Source organism: Bombina bombina, chromosome 4 (genome assembly GCF_027579735.1).
Source record: "Bombina bombina isolate aBomBom1 chromosome 4, aBomBom1.pri, whole genome shotgun sequence".
Lineage (NCBI taxonomy): Eukaryota > Metazoa > Chordata > Amphibia > Anura > Bombinatoridae > Bombina > Bombina bombina.
Window position 1 is genome coordinate 1,165,488,573 of NC_069502.1, and position 14,687 is coordinate 1,165,503,259.

General features: G+C 36.0%; 1 protein-coding gene across 1 annotated transcript in view; it reads left to right on the top strand.

Annotated features, from left to right (window-relative positions):
• The first annotated feature begins 7,123 nt into the window (after positions 1-7,123).
• XDH (xanthine dehydrogenase) overlaps positions 7,124-14,687 on the top strand; it is a 198,541-nt gene continuing 190,977 nt past the window's right edge. The window contains exon 1 of the mRNA XM_053712630.1: positions 7,124-7,331. Within this exon, the coding sequence (XP_053568605.1) occupies positions 7,278-7,331 (54 nt within the window). The 5' untranslated portion in view covers positions 7,124-7,277. The remainder of the gene's footprint in view (positions 7,332-14,687) is intronic.

Here is a 14,687-nt window from a genome sequence, read left to right on the forward strand (position 1 = left end):
TGATTGACCCCCAGCTTAAATGTACCCTCCCACTCCTTTAACACACTCTTGCTGGACCATCATTAACCTAATATCTCTCTCCTTTAGTTTGATTTCCAACACATCCTCTCCCAAACTCAGAGAAAATACACAGCCTTTTCCACTCAGCTGCAACAACTGCCATCTAACTTACTACAGGTAGCCTTCTGGAACACAGCTTCCCTCCCACCCTACCCCTCACCCCACCCACCCCAAGCTCATTTCCTCATTTATAGATAGTCTCCCACACAACTTTCACTCTCCTGAAATGACAGGTGCAAACACTGATCAGCACATCCTTCCATTCCCTTAAACCCATAGAATACACAGTACTTTTATTATATTATGTTTCACATGTTGAGTGTCATCCAGGTGTACAATCATTTTCTAATGGCCCTATGTCTGCTTATAGGAAAGGCTCTAGTATTAAAGATAGATTGGTGAGGGCTGATATAGGCAGCAAAAAATTGAAACAGAGCTATATTACTGAAAAGAATCTGGGTTGTTACCCTTGTTTGGGCTGTGCGAATTGCAACAATATGGTAAAGGGTTCTACCTTTGTACATCCACACACAGGCAAAGTGTACAAAATTAATGCTTTTCTCACATGTAACTCTTGTTATGTGATTTATCTCATTAAGTGCCCATGTGGGTGGATCTACATTGGCGAGACTACCCAGAGGGTAAGGGATAGGATTATCCAGCATAAATCAAATATAAGATGCAAAGATCTAAATGCCCCAGTCTCTAATAATTTTCTATCCAAAGGCCACTCAATAGCTCAATTGAAGTTTCAAATCATAGACCATGTTCCTATTCCTCGTAGAGGTGGGAATAGAGAGTTAATCTTAAAGAAAAGAGAATCTATGTGGATCTATAAGTTAGATTGTATGTTCCCAAAGGGTATGAATCGTGAAATGGATCTCAATATTTTTCTCTAAATTGTTTTTTGAATTTCTTTAGATTCTACTCCCCCCATTATGAACACTGTGAAGAAGAAACCCATTCCTCCGGATTTGTAACTATTCTAAAAGATGTTTTTCTGTAAAAAATGTTTTTCTGTAAAAAATCCTGCGAAAAAGTGTTCTTGTATACTTCATTGCATATATGTAGCACTGTTAGACTGTTTTCAAGAAAAGTATATTGTATGTTATTTTATATACTGACCACTAGGTGGCATTTACACTTAAGAGTTAAATTTTGATACTGGTTAATGTTATAATTAGTAACACCTGTGGTATAAGGTATTTAAGAGAAGTGTGTAGTATGTTTACGTCATATGATTAAGGGCATTTGAGCCCGAAACGTCATGGATTTTTGTGTCTTGGTGCAATAAAATTGGTAATTTTGTACAAGTGATTGTGTCCCTCAGAGATTTTTCCCATTTACTATACATTATTTTTATGGGAGTGTCTCCACCTGTCTTTTTGGCATGATTAGCCTCTAAGTTCATTTTATCTTTCATGATGCTCTTACAGTCCTGATATTTTGACTTAATGCTCTTAACTGTTCTATTTCTTGCACTAACAGCTACCAAAGCGTCTCTGATTTCTTGCCACAGTTTTTCACATAATCCTCCTTTTAAATTTGTATTATTTTATATTTCTCAATCACAACCACTTTTTCATCCTCACTATATTTTTCTTCCCTTTTTGTACGATTTTGTGAAGAAGGGACAATTGTTTCATGCCCTTTGACCTGTGATGGACCAGGTCACCTATGATCATCTGTCCCTGGATTCTGACTCTTTACAAGCAGCCCATGGCTAACCCAACACTTTCCCTGATCCACTTCTCCTTGCCTTTAGATGTGCCACTGTCATTTTTTTGTCATTTACATACTTTTCTCTGACCCTGGGCAATATAAACTCACCGCCACTAACTCCACCTTCCCCTTACAGGATCCCTTTCTCCATCACCACGATCCCCTCGTAACCCTACTTCCTTTAAATTATGCACTCTCAGTAGCTGACATCTGATCCCCCTAACTCTCTCTTCACTCCTAACCTTTTCTCTACCTCAATCCATTTTATATTGTTTTAAGTGCTAAAAAAATGTTAGCTAGTTGAATGAAATGGGGAATAATTTCTTAAATGACTGTAAAAAAAGGGTTAATGAATAAAATGAAAAAGACAATTAAAAATAAAAAGTAATTGCAGATATTTAACAAAAACAATTAATGAAAAAAATAAATTGCAAATAATGAGTTAAAAAGTTTATGTGACAGGCCAGTAACAATTGAAAGAGAAAGTGTGTGTGTAATCCTTAATCCAAAGCAAAAAGTAGTAGTAATCCCAAACATCAGGTAAATAAAAACGGCTTTATTATAATGACAAAAGGGTTTTACGCGTTTCGGCTAGGGCCGTACTCATAAACAGGTTTATGAGTACGGCCCTAGCTGAAACGCGTAAAACCCTTTTGTTCTTTCCTTGTGTGAACCATTTCATTATTTTATTGTCATTATAAATAATAAAGCCGTTTTTATTTACTGGATGTTAGGGATTACTACTACTTTTTGCTTTGGATTTACATTGAGGATTACAAGGAATCCTTTTGAATATCCCTTATCCTGCAGTAACATTGCGGCTACCCCGGCGGTCTCATCATTTGTGGCTCTATTTTGAAGTACAGCTTGTGCTGGATATCGATGGTAAGACGAACATAGCTTGGGATTGGCCCTTTCCTCACCACGTGACTCACCTTTCTCTCCCTTGGATTGGAGAGTCGACTATACACGTCATCATTACGGAGGAGACCCGGAACCGGCAGAGGACTGAGAGAACCGCAGAGCCCTGGTTATCGCAGGAGCGAGTTGAAACCGGCTGTGGTTGAAAGATCCTCTAAACAACCTCTAAGTTGATAGAAGTAACGAGTAGTTAGAGTTCACGTCTTCACTCTGCTTCCGCATATGGTGGATACTCGTGTCGGCAAGGAGGTCGTAGTGGGTGAGTGCTCATTTGAGCAGTGTTTTAAGCCTCTCCTTTGTTCTTATATTGAAAGAGCACGTCTATTATAGACTTTCGTCTGCTTGTTTCCTTATATCACAGTTGAACAGTTGCCCATATAGAGCCGTGGACTGCTTTCATATGTACGGTTATTTCTAGTCTAAGACCAGAACTTTCTTTTTGCTGTAATCCTTAATATAACATATAACTATGTGTGTTTGTGTGTTTGTGCACAAATAAAATGATATGTAACATAGTAGATATTAGGTTGAAAAAAAGACTGAAGTCCATTGAGTTCAATATATACAAATCTAATAAACTTACAAAAAAAGCTTCAGTTGAGCTTAAATTAATCCCATTAAAAGGTGACCCAATTAACACAATCAAACCGCTACAGCTACTTCGCTCCTGTATCTCCCCCTCCCTGACTCTAAGTACTAGATATGGCGCAAAATTATACTGTTGCTATGTTATGTAACCAAAATATGTGAGTAAAACTCTTTGAAACTACAATTCCCTACTACTTTTTATTGAGTAGGGATCAGTCGCTACCTATGAGTGCACGGACATAGCGAGTGCAAGGGATTTTACCTATTAGTGTTGTGTACTACATAAGTAATGATTGACTCATTACTTAAAACAAAAACGCTACTTTTTCCTGTAGCAAACCCATTTTACCAATGTCATGTAATCTGTGTCAGGAAAGACCCAAGGAATGTATTGTGAAGATCATTTCAAAGAAAGTGTTTGTTATTAATATTCAATTAAAGGGACACTAAACTAATTTTTTTTCTTTAACGATTCAGATAGAGCATGCCATTTTAAGCAACTTTCTAATTTACTCCTATTATCTTATCTTATCCTTTTCTTCGTTCTCTTGCTATCTTTATTTATAAAGCAGGAATGTGATGCATAGGAGCCGGCCCATTTTTGTTTGAGAACCTGGGTTATGCTTGCTTATTGGTGGGTAAATGTCAGCCTCCAATAAGCAAGCGCTATCCATGGTGCTGAAACTAAAATGGACTGGCTGCTAAGATTTACATTCATGATTTTCAAATAAAGATAGCAAGAGAACGAAGAAAAATTGATAATAGGAGTAAATTAGAACGTTGATTAAAATTGCATGCTCTATCTGAATGAAATAAAAAAAATTGGTTTCAGTGTCCCTTTAACCCCTTAATGACAACTGACGTACCAGGTACGTCATGCAAAAACTAACAGTTAATGACAATGGACGTACCTGGTACATCAGTTGTCTAACAGAGTGCTGGAAGCGATCACAAATGCTTCCAGCAGCTCTGAGGTTATTGCAGTGATGCCTCGATATGGAGGCATCCTGCAATACCACTTTACAAGCCTCCGATGCAGAGAGAGCCACTCTGTGGCCCTCTCTGCACCGGTAGCGATGGTGCCAGTGTCCGGGTGTCAGGGTGCGTGCGCACGTGCACGATGCGCGCGCGTGCACGAGGGGGAGTGTGCACGTGAACATGCGTGTGCACATGCACAGTGCGCGTGCACGTGCACATATTAGCCACACTGACACCAATGAATGAGGGCAGAAAGGGAGAAAAAGGTAAAAAAAATTTTTTAAATATAAAAGGATCTGGAAGGGGGAGGGGGTGGGGGTATTGTGGGGGGGCTGCTACACTACAGAAATAGTTTTTAAGTTAAAAATAAAAAATACTTTTTGGGGGTTTTTTGGGGCCAAACTGGGTACTGGCAGACAGCTGCCAGTACCCAAGATGGCGGTAATTAGGTAGGGGAGAGGGTTAGAGAGCTGGAGGGGGGATCAGGGAGGTTGGGGCTAAGGCAGGGGTCCATCACAGCTAAAATATTTTATTATTTTTATTAAAAAAAAAAAAAAAAAACAACTCTTTTATTTAGTACTGGCAGACTTTCTGCTAGTACTTAAGATGGCGGGAACAATTGTGGGGTGGGGGAGGGAAGAGAGCTGTTTGGGAGGGATCAGGGGGTGGGATGTGTCAGATAGGAGGCTGATCTCTAAAATTAACCCTGCAAGCTCCCTACAAGCTACCTAATTTAACCCCTTCACTGCTGGGCATAATTAACGTGTGGTGCGCAGCAGCATTTAGCGGCCTTCTAATTACCAAAAAGCAACGCCAAAGCCATATAAGTCTGCTATTTCTGAACAAAGGGGATCCCAGAGAAGCTTTTACAACAATTTCTGCCATAATAGCACAAGCTGTTTGTAAATAATTTCAGTGAGAAACCTAAAATTGTGAAAAATGTAAAGTTTTTTTTTTATTTGCTCTCATTTGGCGGTGAAATGGTGGCATAAAATATACCAAAATGGGCCTAGATCAATACTTGGGGTTGTCTACTACACTACACTAAAGCTAAAATTAACCCTACAAGCTCCCTAATTAACCCCTTCACTCCTGGGCATAAAACATGTGTGGTGCGCAGCGGCAATTAGCGGCCTTCTAATTACCAAAAAGCAACCCCAAAGCCATATAAGTCTGCTATTTCTGAAAAAAGGGGATCCCAGAGAAGCATTTACAACCATTTGTGCCATAATTGCAGAAGCTGTTTGTAAATAATTTCAGTGGGAAACCTAAAGTTTGTGACAAATTTTGTGAAAAAGTTAACTTTTTTTTTTTTTGATCGCATTTGGCGGTGAAATGGTGGCATGAAATATACCAAAATGGGCCTAGATCAATACTTTGGGTTGTCTTCTAAAAAAAAATATATACATGTCAAGGGATATTCAGGTATTCCTGACAGATATCAGGGTTCCAATGTAACTAGCGCTAATTTTGAAAAAAAGTGGTTTGGAAATAGCAAAGTGCTACTTGTATTTATGGCCCTATAACTTGCAAAAAAAGTAAAGAAAATGTAAACATTGGGTATTTCTAAACTCAGGACAAAATTTAGAAACTATTTAGCATGGGAGTTTTTTGGTGGTTGTAGATGTGTAACAGATTTTGGGGGTCAAAGTTAGAAAAAGTGTGTTTTTTTTCCATTTTTTCCTCATATTTTATTTTTTTTTTTTTAGTAAATTATAAGACATGATGAAAATAATGGTATCTTTAGAAAGTCCATTTAATGGCGAGAAAAACGGTATATAATATGTGTGGGTACAGTAAATGAGTAAGAGGAAAATTACAGCTAAACACAAACACTGCAGAAATGTAAAAATAGCCATTGTCATTAAGGGTAAGAAAATTGAAAAATGGTCCGGTCATTAAGGGGTTAAAATTAACCTTTTAACGCTGTTATGCCGTTCTATTCCGTCATAATTACACTGGGCTTTAAAGCCGTTATGACGGAATAGAACGTCATAACAAACGGCTGTCCTGAAGCCTTCTGTGCTTCTAGGACTTGATCGCGGTCTGGAGGACATTCCTAGGGTTGTAGGGACGCCCCCCAGATGCGATCCAATAATTGAAATCTCGCGATCGTATGCACGATCGCGTAGTTTCAATTTGTCTACATCGGAACAGGTGTTCCGATGTAGGCACTTTCACCCGGTCACTAAAGGGTTAAACATAATGAAACAATGTGTGTAAATATTTATTGTAAATCATATTGATATAACAACATATGCTATTGTTTAAACCAAAAAATATTAACTGTCTCAACACAATCAAACATAATACATATTTACTAAAGATATTATTTCCTGTTTACCAATTTTCCTTTAATAAATATGTTATAGATAAAAATAAATATTGATCATATGTTGTTAAAGGCACGCGTACCTCCTGAGCCCAGCTCATTATGTTCTCATGTAAAAATTTTTTTTTAATGTACACTTTGAATCATAAAACTTTAATGTGGAGTTCTATATCCCTTTAAAAATGCATCTCACTTTCAAACTACAATGAAAATTGATACATACAAAAAATATCTTCAATTCTTAAAATTCTTTCTGTGTAGCAAAATATTTGACTTAAACTTGAAATATGTGTTAGAACAAAAAAAAAAAAAAGACTATATTATTTAACATATCTGTGTTGGCAAGTTTCTAGACTATTTGTTCTGCTTTGCCATATTAACTTGTATGATGTAGCTGAGAGTGTAAAAAATTCTTGCAAATAGATCACAGTCCTAATGAAATCATTGGTTAGGGAGGGGGAGTTTAACCTGACACTCCCAAAAGGGTGTTCTTTTTTGTTAAAAAAAAACATAATACAAATTTCAGAATCAACTTGTTTACTTATTACCAGTGGTTTGAGATGTTATTGATTTACTGTTTCTCCAAACTATTTTGAATGCTGATTATTTGGATCATTTCTGTACTGAACTGGACATTAGGAGCAGCACTGTTATTTTCAGAATTCAATAGGCAACAATGGACTTAGACAATTCAACAGAGGAACTGATTTTTTATGTTAATGGAAAAAAGGTAATTTTGCCGCACTCACAAGTTTTCTATAGTGAATTATCATTTGCATGCACTGCTGAGTCTGTTGGTGCTCTACAAATAACTATTAATAATTATAATGCATATATCTAGTGATTTTGGTGACATACGTACATGGGAGTGACATATAGGTTAAAGGACAACTAAACAGTAGACTAGCATAATCAATAAATGCAGAATGAATAGACAATGCAAAAACACTTAGAATTTCACACAAGTAGATTTTCTTCTGACAAATTTCAAAGTTAATTTTAATTTGATTTCCACTGCATCATGTGACAGCCATCAGCCAATCACAAGATGCATATACGTAATTCTGTGAATCTTGCACATGCTCAGTAGGAGCTGCTGTCTTATAAAATGTGCATATAAAATATTGTGCATATTTAGAAAATAGATGTGAATTGGAAAGTTGTTGAAAATCATGAAAGTTTAATTTTGGTTGAAAATCACTGCTTTAAAGAAACTAAGTATTTTTTTACAGATTTCACTGGACAGGTTTGTGAAATACTGGACTTTCCGGTTTAATATTAGACACCTGACAATCCTATTTGCTGTTTTGGTCTTTTATATATTTGAAATTTTACTTACAGGGGTATATTTATCATAGTGCGAGCGGACATGATACGATGTAGCGTATCATGTCTGCTGCACATCAATAAATGCCGACAGCAAATGCCGCTGCTTCATCACGCTTCCATACGGAGCTTGATAAATCGGGCCCACAGTGAACAAACTTATAAAGCTAATAGTTTTAGATTTTTTTTTCACAGAGATTTTTGTTTTGGAATTCAGAGCTTTAACTATAGTAGTATTATATTATTTATGACAATTTGGAGAAGGGCTTGGGCATAACTTATTGACTTCCCATTGATTTACATTTTCTTTTTTTTTGCAATAGTTCCTTCAAGAACGAAACCCGAGCATAATCCATGTACGACTTGTACGTCCCAGCTCACTAAGCTCTGAGCAGAGCTGTTTTATACAACAGTAGTACATATGAAATAATTTATCCTTAGCCTTTGCCTATATTATATGATTGCTTGCCCTACCTAGATTTTTATCTGGAGCATAATCATACTTCAAATCTCAATTACTTTTATATGTACTTTTGTTGTATAGTTTCTCACACACACACACATTCACATACACACACACACACACACACACACACACATACACACACACACACACACACACACACACATACACACACACACACACACATACACACATTCACACACATACACACACACACACATTCACACACACACATTTACATACATATACACATATACACATACACACACACACACACACAAATACACACACACATACACAAATACACACACACATACATACACACACACCTACACACACATATATACTCACACCTACATACACATGCACAAACATACACACATACACATACATAAACACACATACACAAACTTACGCACATACATACACACACACACTCACACACACATTGTAAATGTAAAAATTTACTAAAAAGTTTACAGAAATATATATCTTTATTTAACATAATAAATATATATATTTTTTTACTTGCAGACTATTATTAAATTGGTTTTCAGAAACTTGCAGTTAATTCCATGGTCATCTTAAAAAGTGTACTAACATATTGTATATTTCTCTATCTCTAATCTCTCACGTCTCTCATTCCTTATATCTAACTCAATTCTCATTCATCTCTCATGTTGCTCACTTTCAGTTAATTTATCTTAATTCCCCAACTCAGGAATAATGGTCCAAAACTGAAATGTTTACCTGGTGCAAACCAATTGAAATTTGGATATGAGTTTGATACTGTCAACATTTGGCATGAAACTACAAAGCGAATAGGGTTTTAAGATTATTGTAGGTGAGATTGGACTATTCATTATATAAACAATCTGCATAGGATTTTTATACAATTAATTTCTAAATATTTTTACTGAACAAAAAGCAGCATCTTTCTAAGACAAGCAAATATCTTCTGAGAGAAAAAAAAAGTTTCCAAGATGAATGGCTTTAAAGGAACATTACAGTCAAATTGTAAATATGCATATTATAAAGACAATTAAACAATAAATTGCAACAGCACTATATACAAAATAAATGTTTTAATGTCATAGAAACCAAGAACAGTACAGGATAACCATTTGAAAACCCCATTGAGTATGTTTACTTTATCTCATTTCATTGTGACCAATAAGAACAAACTTTAAAAGATTTTGTGCACTACTCTAAGCAATCCAAGTCAAGTCAAGCAAAACACAGCATAATTATAGAGTGTTATTAGAGTTATTATTGTTATTATTGTTAATTATTAGAGTTGAGCGCCAACCTCTCTAAGAGTATAGTTTTTAGGTGGTATTTTACAACAATAAAAATCAATATAAAAAATGATTAATTGGGAACCAACTTAATATTACTGTATCTTGAAAGAGACAGTAAAGCAAAAATTAAACATTCATAATTCAGATACAGCAAGAAATTTTAAACAACTTTTGTATTAATTTGCTTTGTTCCCTTGGTATCCTTTGTTGCATACCTAGTAAGGCTCATTAGCTGGTGATAGCACATATATGCCTCTTGTCATTTGCTCACCATATGTGTTAAGCTTGAGTTGTCACTGTCTGTTTCACAGGATTGGTCAAGCCCTATCTTTAACAGATTTTGGTATAGACCTCTTTGCATCCTTATACTAAAGCAAAGTATTTCTTAATAGACTCTGAGAAATAGAGTTGAATATCCCTGGTCTGGCATTTATCCAGCGAAATCATTACCTATTTGCAGTTTGCTAATATATAATTATGGTATACAATGTTTTGTTCAGTTAGCAGTGTTGCTAAATTACTTGTCTTGCCCTCTAGGTGACAATAATATTCTATTTAATATCTCACGTGAATATGGAAATATGGGTGCTGATGTTAGATAATAAACGTAAGAACCATGAAGTCTGCCCATTTTACCTTCTGAAGTGTAAGGTTATAGGGACATAGAAGAGGAAAAAGAAAATGCTCTTGTTTTATATATTTCAGAAACAGTGCATTTACAAACAATAAAGATATTGTAAAAAACAATACTTGTCCAATATCAAATGTGACAATATAGCGGTTAGCAATCACACCTAGTACGCTCATCTTACTAAAATACAAATGGCATTCAAATGGTTAAGCAGTGGTGAGGATGGAAACGGATTGCAATAGGTTAATCTCACACCTGTAAATGAGTATTTTCCTTCCACAGTGAACAAAAGGGTTCATTCAAAATCCCTTAACTGTAACCTTAAAGGGACACTGAACCCAAATTTTCTCTTTTGTGATTCAGATAGAGCATGCAATTTTAAGCAACTTTCTAATTGACTCCTACTATCAAATTGTCTTCATTCTCTTGGTATCTTTATTTGAAATGCAAGAATGTAAGTTTAGATGCCGGCCCATTTTTGGTGAACAAACTGGGTTGTTCTTGCTAATTGGTGGATAAATTCACCCACCAATAAACAAGTGCTTTCCATGGTTCTGAACAAAAAAATAGCTTAGATGCCTTTTTTTTCAAATAAAGAAAGCAAGAGTACGAAGAAAACTTGGTAATAGGTGCAAATTAGAAAGTTGCTTAAAGTAACAAAGTTTTTTTGCATTCAGAAATCTGGGCAAGGGGGAAGCTCCTGAACTAATTCTACCACAGGATGGCTAACGAGAACAATAGCGGTAGGCCCCACACACCAACTAACTCCTTCCCCTTCCCCCTCCTTTACCCACTCACCTCCCCACCACCCCCTCTTCTTTCCCCTTTTTTTTTTTTTTTTTTTTTTTCTTTTTCTTTCTTTCTTCTTTCCCTCTCTCCTTTTCTTTTTCTCTCTAACTACTTTCTGGTTGGTCTCACTTGACAGATTGTTCAGTTTTAAGATGGATATTAAGATATTAATATTTGCATTATTTTCAACAATTTAGACTGCTCTTTAGTCTATTTTCATATGCCTGTATTTCTACACTTTATTTTGTTCTATATTGAGACAAAAAAAAAAAAAAAAAAAGAGGTTATGTTCATTTCTTATTTGATTGGATTATCCTGTGATGAAACAGAATAGACCTTATGTGTTTTCCTTTTTATGTGCATAATGTGTTGTGTTCATGCATATTTCGATGTATCACAGTTGTACTGTAATGTGAAAATAACCTCAATAAAAAAAAAAAAAAAATAAAAAAAAAGAAAGTTGCTTAAAATTTCATTCTCTATCTGAATCACAAAAGAAAAAAAATGGGTTCAGTGTCCCTTTAAAGGGATAATTACCCTAAAATGTTCTTCTCTTTAATTTGTTCCCAATTATCTATTTTACCTGCTCGAGTGTATTAAATTGTTCACAAATAGCTTCTTTACCTTTAAATCAGCAGTTCAAATAGCTGATTTTGCCTGTGCAATCCCCACCTACACTAGAACTTTATATACTTAAGTGTGGGCTATAAAAAAGCTGTGTAAACATAACCAGCAGAAGAAATTACACTCCCAATGGGAGGTAGGTGAGATAAGTAATACCATATTAATTTCCAATTGTTCCTTTAAAAGGACGGTAAAGTCCAAATTAAACTTTCATGATTCAGATAGGGCATGTCATTTTAAACAACTTTTCAATTTACTTTTATCATCAAATTTGCGTTGTTCCCTTGGTATTCTTAGTTGAAAGCTAAACCGAAGTAGGCTCATATGCTAATTTCTAAGCCCTTGAAGGCCGCCTCTTTTCTGAATGCCTCTTTTCTGACAGTTTTTCACAGCTAGAGGGATTTGTTCATTTGTGACATATAGATAACATTGTGCTCATGCGCTTGTAGTTACTTATGAGAGGGCACGGATTGGCTAAAATGCAAATCCTGCAAATGCTGGAATAAGGAGGCAGTCCGCAGAAGCTTAGATACAAGGTAATCACACAGGTAAAAAGTGTATTAATATAACAGTGTTGGAACTCTATAGAATTGCCACTTTTATGTCCAGGGTGGTAGACTGGTGCAAACATGCTATAAATAAAGAATGGGTCCATCTAGATAACAATCTGATAGGCCATGATAATATATGTGGGAACTGTTGGCTCATCCCCAACCAGAGAGCGCTTTCAAATGCTACCCCATTTTCAGTCCGAGAAACATATAAAATATGGGACAAAATCATACGACAGCATAAAGGCATTTCTACAGTGCAATCCCCTCTGACCCCGATAGTGGGCAATGCAACATCCCCACTTAATATTAACATACTTGAGCCACAACTGGTAACTATCAATGATATCCTTCCGGTCCATGCTTTGTATGGGAATGGAAGGGTTAAATCGCAAACTGATCTTGTTGCCAGGTGTGGACCCAGACTGCAAAATTGGTTAACATACTCACAGTTAGCACACTTTCTCTCAATACACCCATCTAAGCCGCATTTTATTCGTCCCTTAACACCTTTCGAAAATTTGTGCATTAATCCACTGCCAAATAAAGGCATACTCTCCATAGTGCATAAACAACTTCAACTGTCCAGCTATAAAAATCTACCATCTTATGTTGCCAAATGGGAACAAGAACTTGATAGTCCGATACCAGAGCAAACATGGTATGATATATTCAAATATAGGAGCAAATCTTCCTCCTCGATTTCCATTCTGGAAATGAACCTCAAACTCATGTGCAGGTGGTACTATACACCTTCACGTTTGCATCAGCTATTCCCTAACACCCCAGCAATATGCTGGAGGGGTTGCCAGGAAGTTGGAACCCCACTCCACATTTGGTGGCAGTGCCCGAAAGCTAACTACTATTGGGAAGCAGTTAGGAAAGAGGTTGAGCGAGTATTGAGTGTATCGATACCCTTCGAGTTCAAAGTTTTGCTCTTCAATCACTTCCCTATGATAAAATGTAAGTTAAGATTAGCACTTTTAACAATAATGGTAAACACAGCCAAAAGATTAATCCCGTTATGTTGGAAAAAAACTGATCTACCCATAATAGAAGTCTGGGGGCATACAGTCTCACATAATCTAGAGCTATAAAAATACCACTACACACAAATACATCGTCAAGATGATTACCATTCCATACACTTTCTGTGGGAGGAATACTTGAATACGACGTTATCCCAGACCTAGACTATACATAGCATATACAAATGTTTATATCATGAGACAGAGCCGGTATCCTGGTACTTTAGTAGTTTTTGTAATACTCATATGCAGTTATCAATATATTGTGCATTGTCATATAGAGAAATGTTTTCCACTATAATATGTTTGACTTTTGTATACATGACTTGATAACGTGTTCAAGTTGTATCTGCCTAAAACTAAATGTATACTGACTTATTTTCATCAATAAAAATGGTTTAAAAAAATAAAATAAAAAAAATATAACAGTGTTGGTTATGCAAAACTGGGGAATAGGTAATAAAGGGATTATATATCTTTTTAAACAATAACATCTTTTGTGTATTCTGTCCCTTTAAGTATTGAGATTTGGTATACAAACAGAGATAAGCATTTATGTGTAGAGAAAGTGATAACATTTTGATGGTTTATGGTGTTAAAGAACAAAACCAGCTTTTATATACAAAATGAAACTTAAAGAAGAAATTTATCATATGTTTTGTATAAAAACTAATTGGAAACACATTTAGGGGAAAACAATTTTGCAGTATACCACCCCTTTAAGAGGTGTGATAGGGCTATTGTATCTGTCAGTTTCTGATGACCTCCCAGTTTCTATCCCCGAAACAGGTCGTTAACACATTAAAAGGCCTTTTCAGGAGCTTTTCTTTTGCTTTTGAAGCACAGATTCAATTCATTATGATCACTCAAAAAACTTGAAGACAAAATTCGGGCAGAAAGTAAAAATGCATCTCGGGAGCAAATTGATAAATTGTGATCGATCCCATTCTTGTATAAAGTTATAAGACGTGAGCGTTGCCAGTACTCATGTACTGGAAAACACAAACATCCTATCATTTGGGCCATTAGACTGAGACAAAGCGAGGAAGAGAAGAGACTCTCAAAAGCAGCAAAAAGAGATACGGCCAGGGAAACTGGTAAAATGTCTCTTTCCCCCTTGTTTTTCTCTACTCTAAAAATCTAAACTACATGTAAATACCCTCTTGGTATCTTTTGTTGAAAAGCAGGGACATAAGCATATGAGTGTGCATCTGGAGCACTATGTGACAGCAGTTTTGCAAGAATGTTACCCATTTGCAAGCGCACTAGATGCCTACCTAGGTTTCTCGTTAGCAAAGAATACCATAGTAACAAAGCAAATTTGATAGAAGAGATAAATTGGAAACTTTTTTTGGAAACTGCATGCTCTGTCT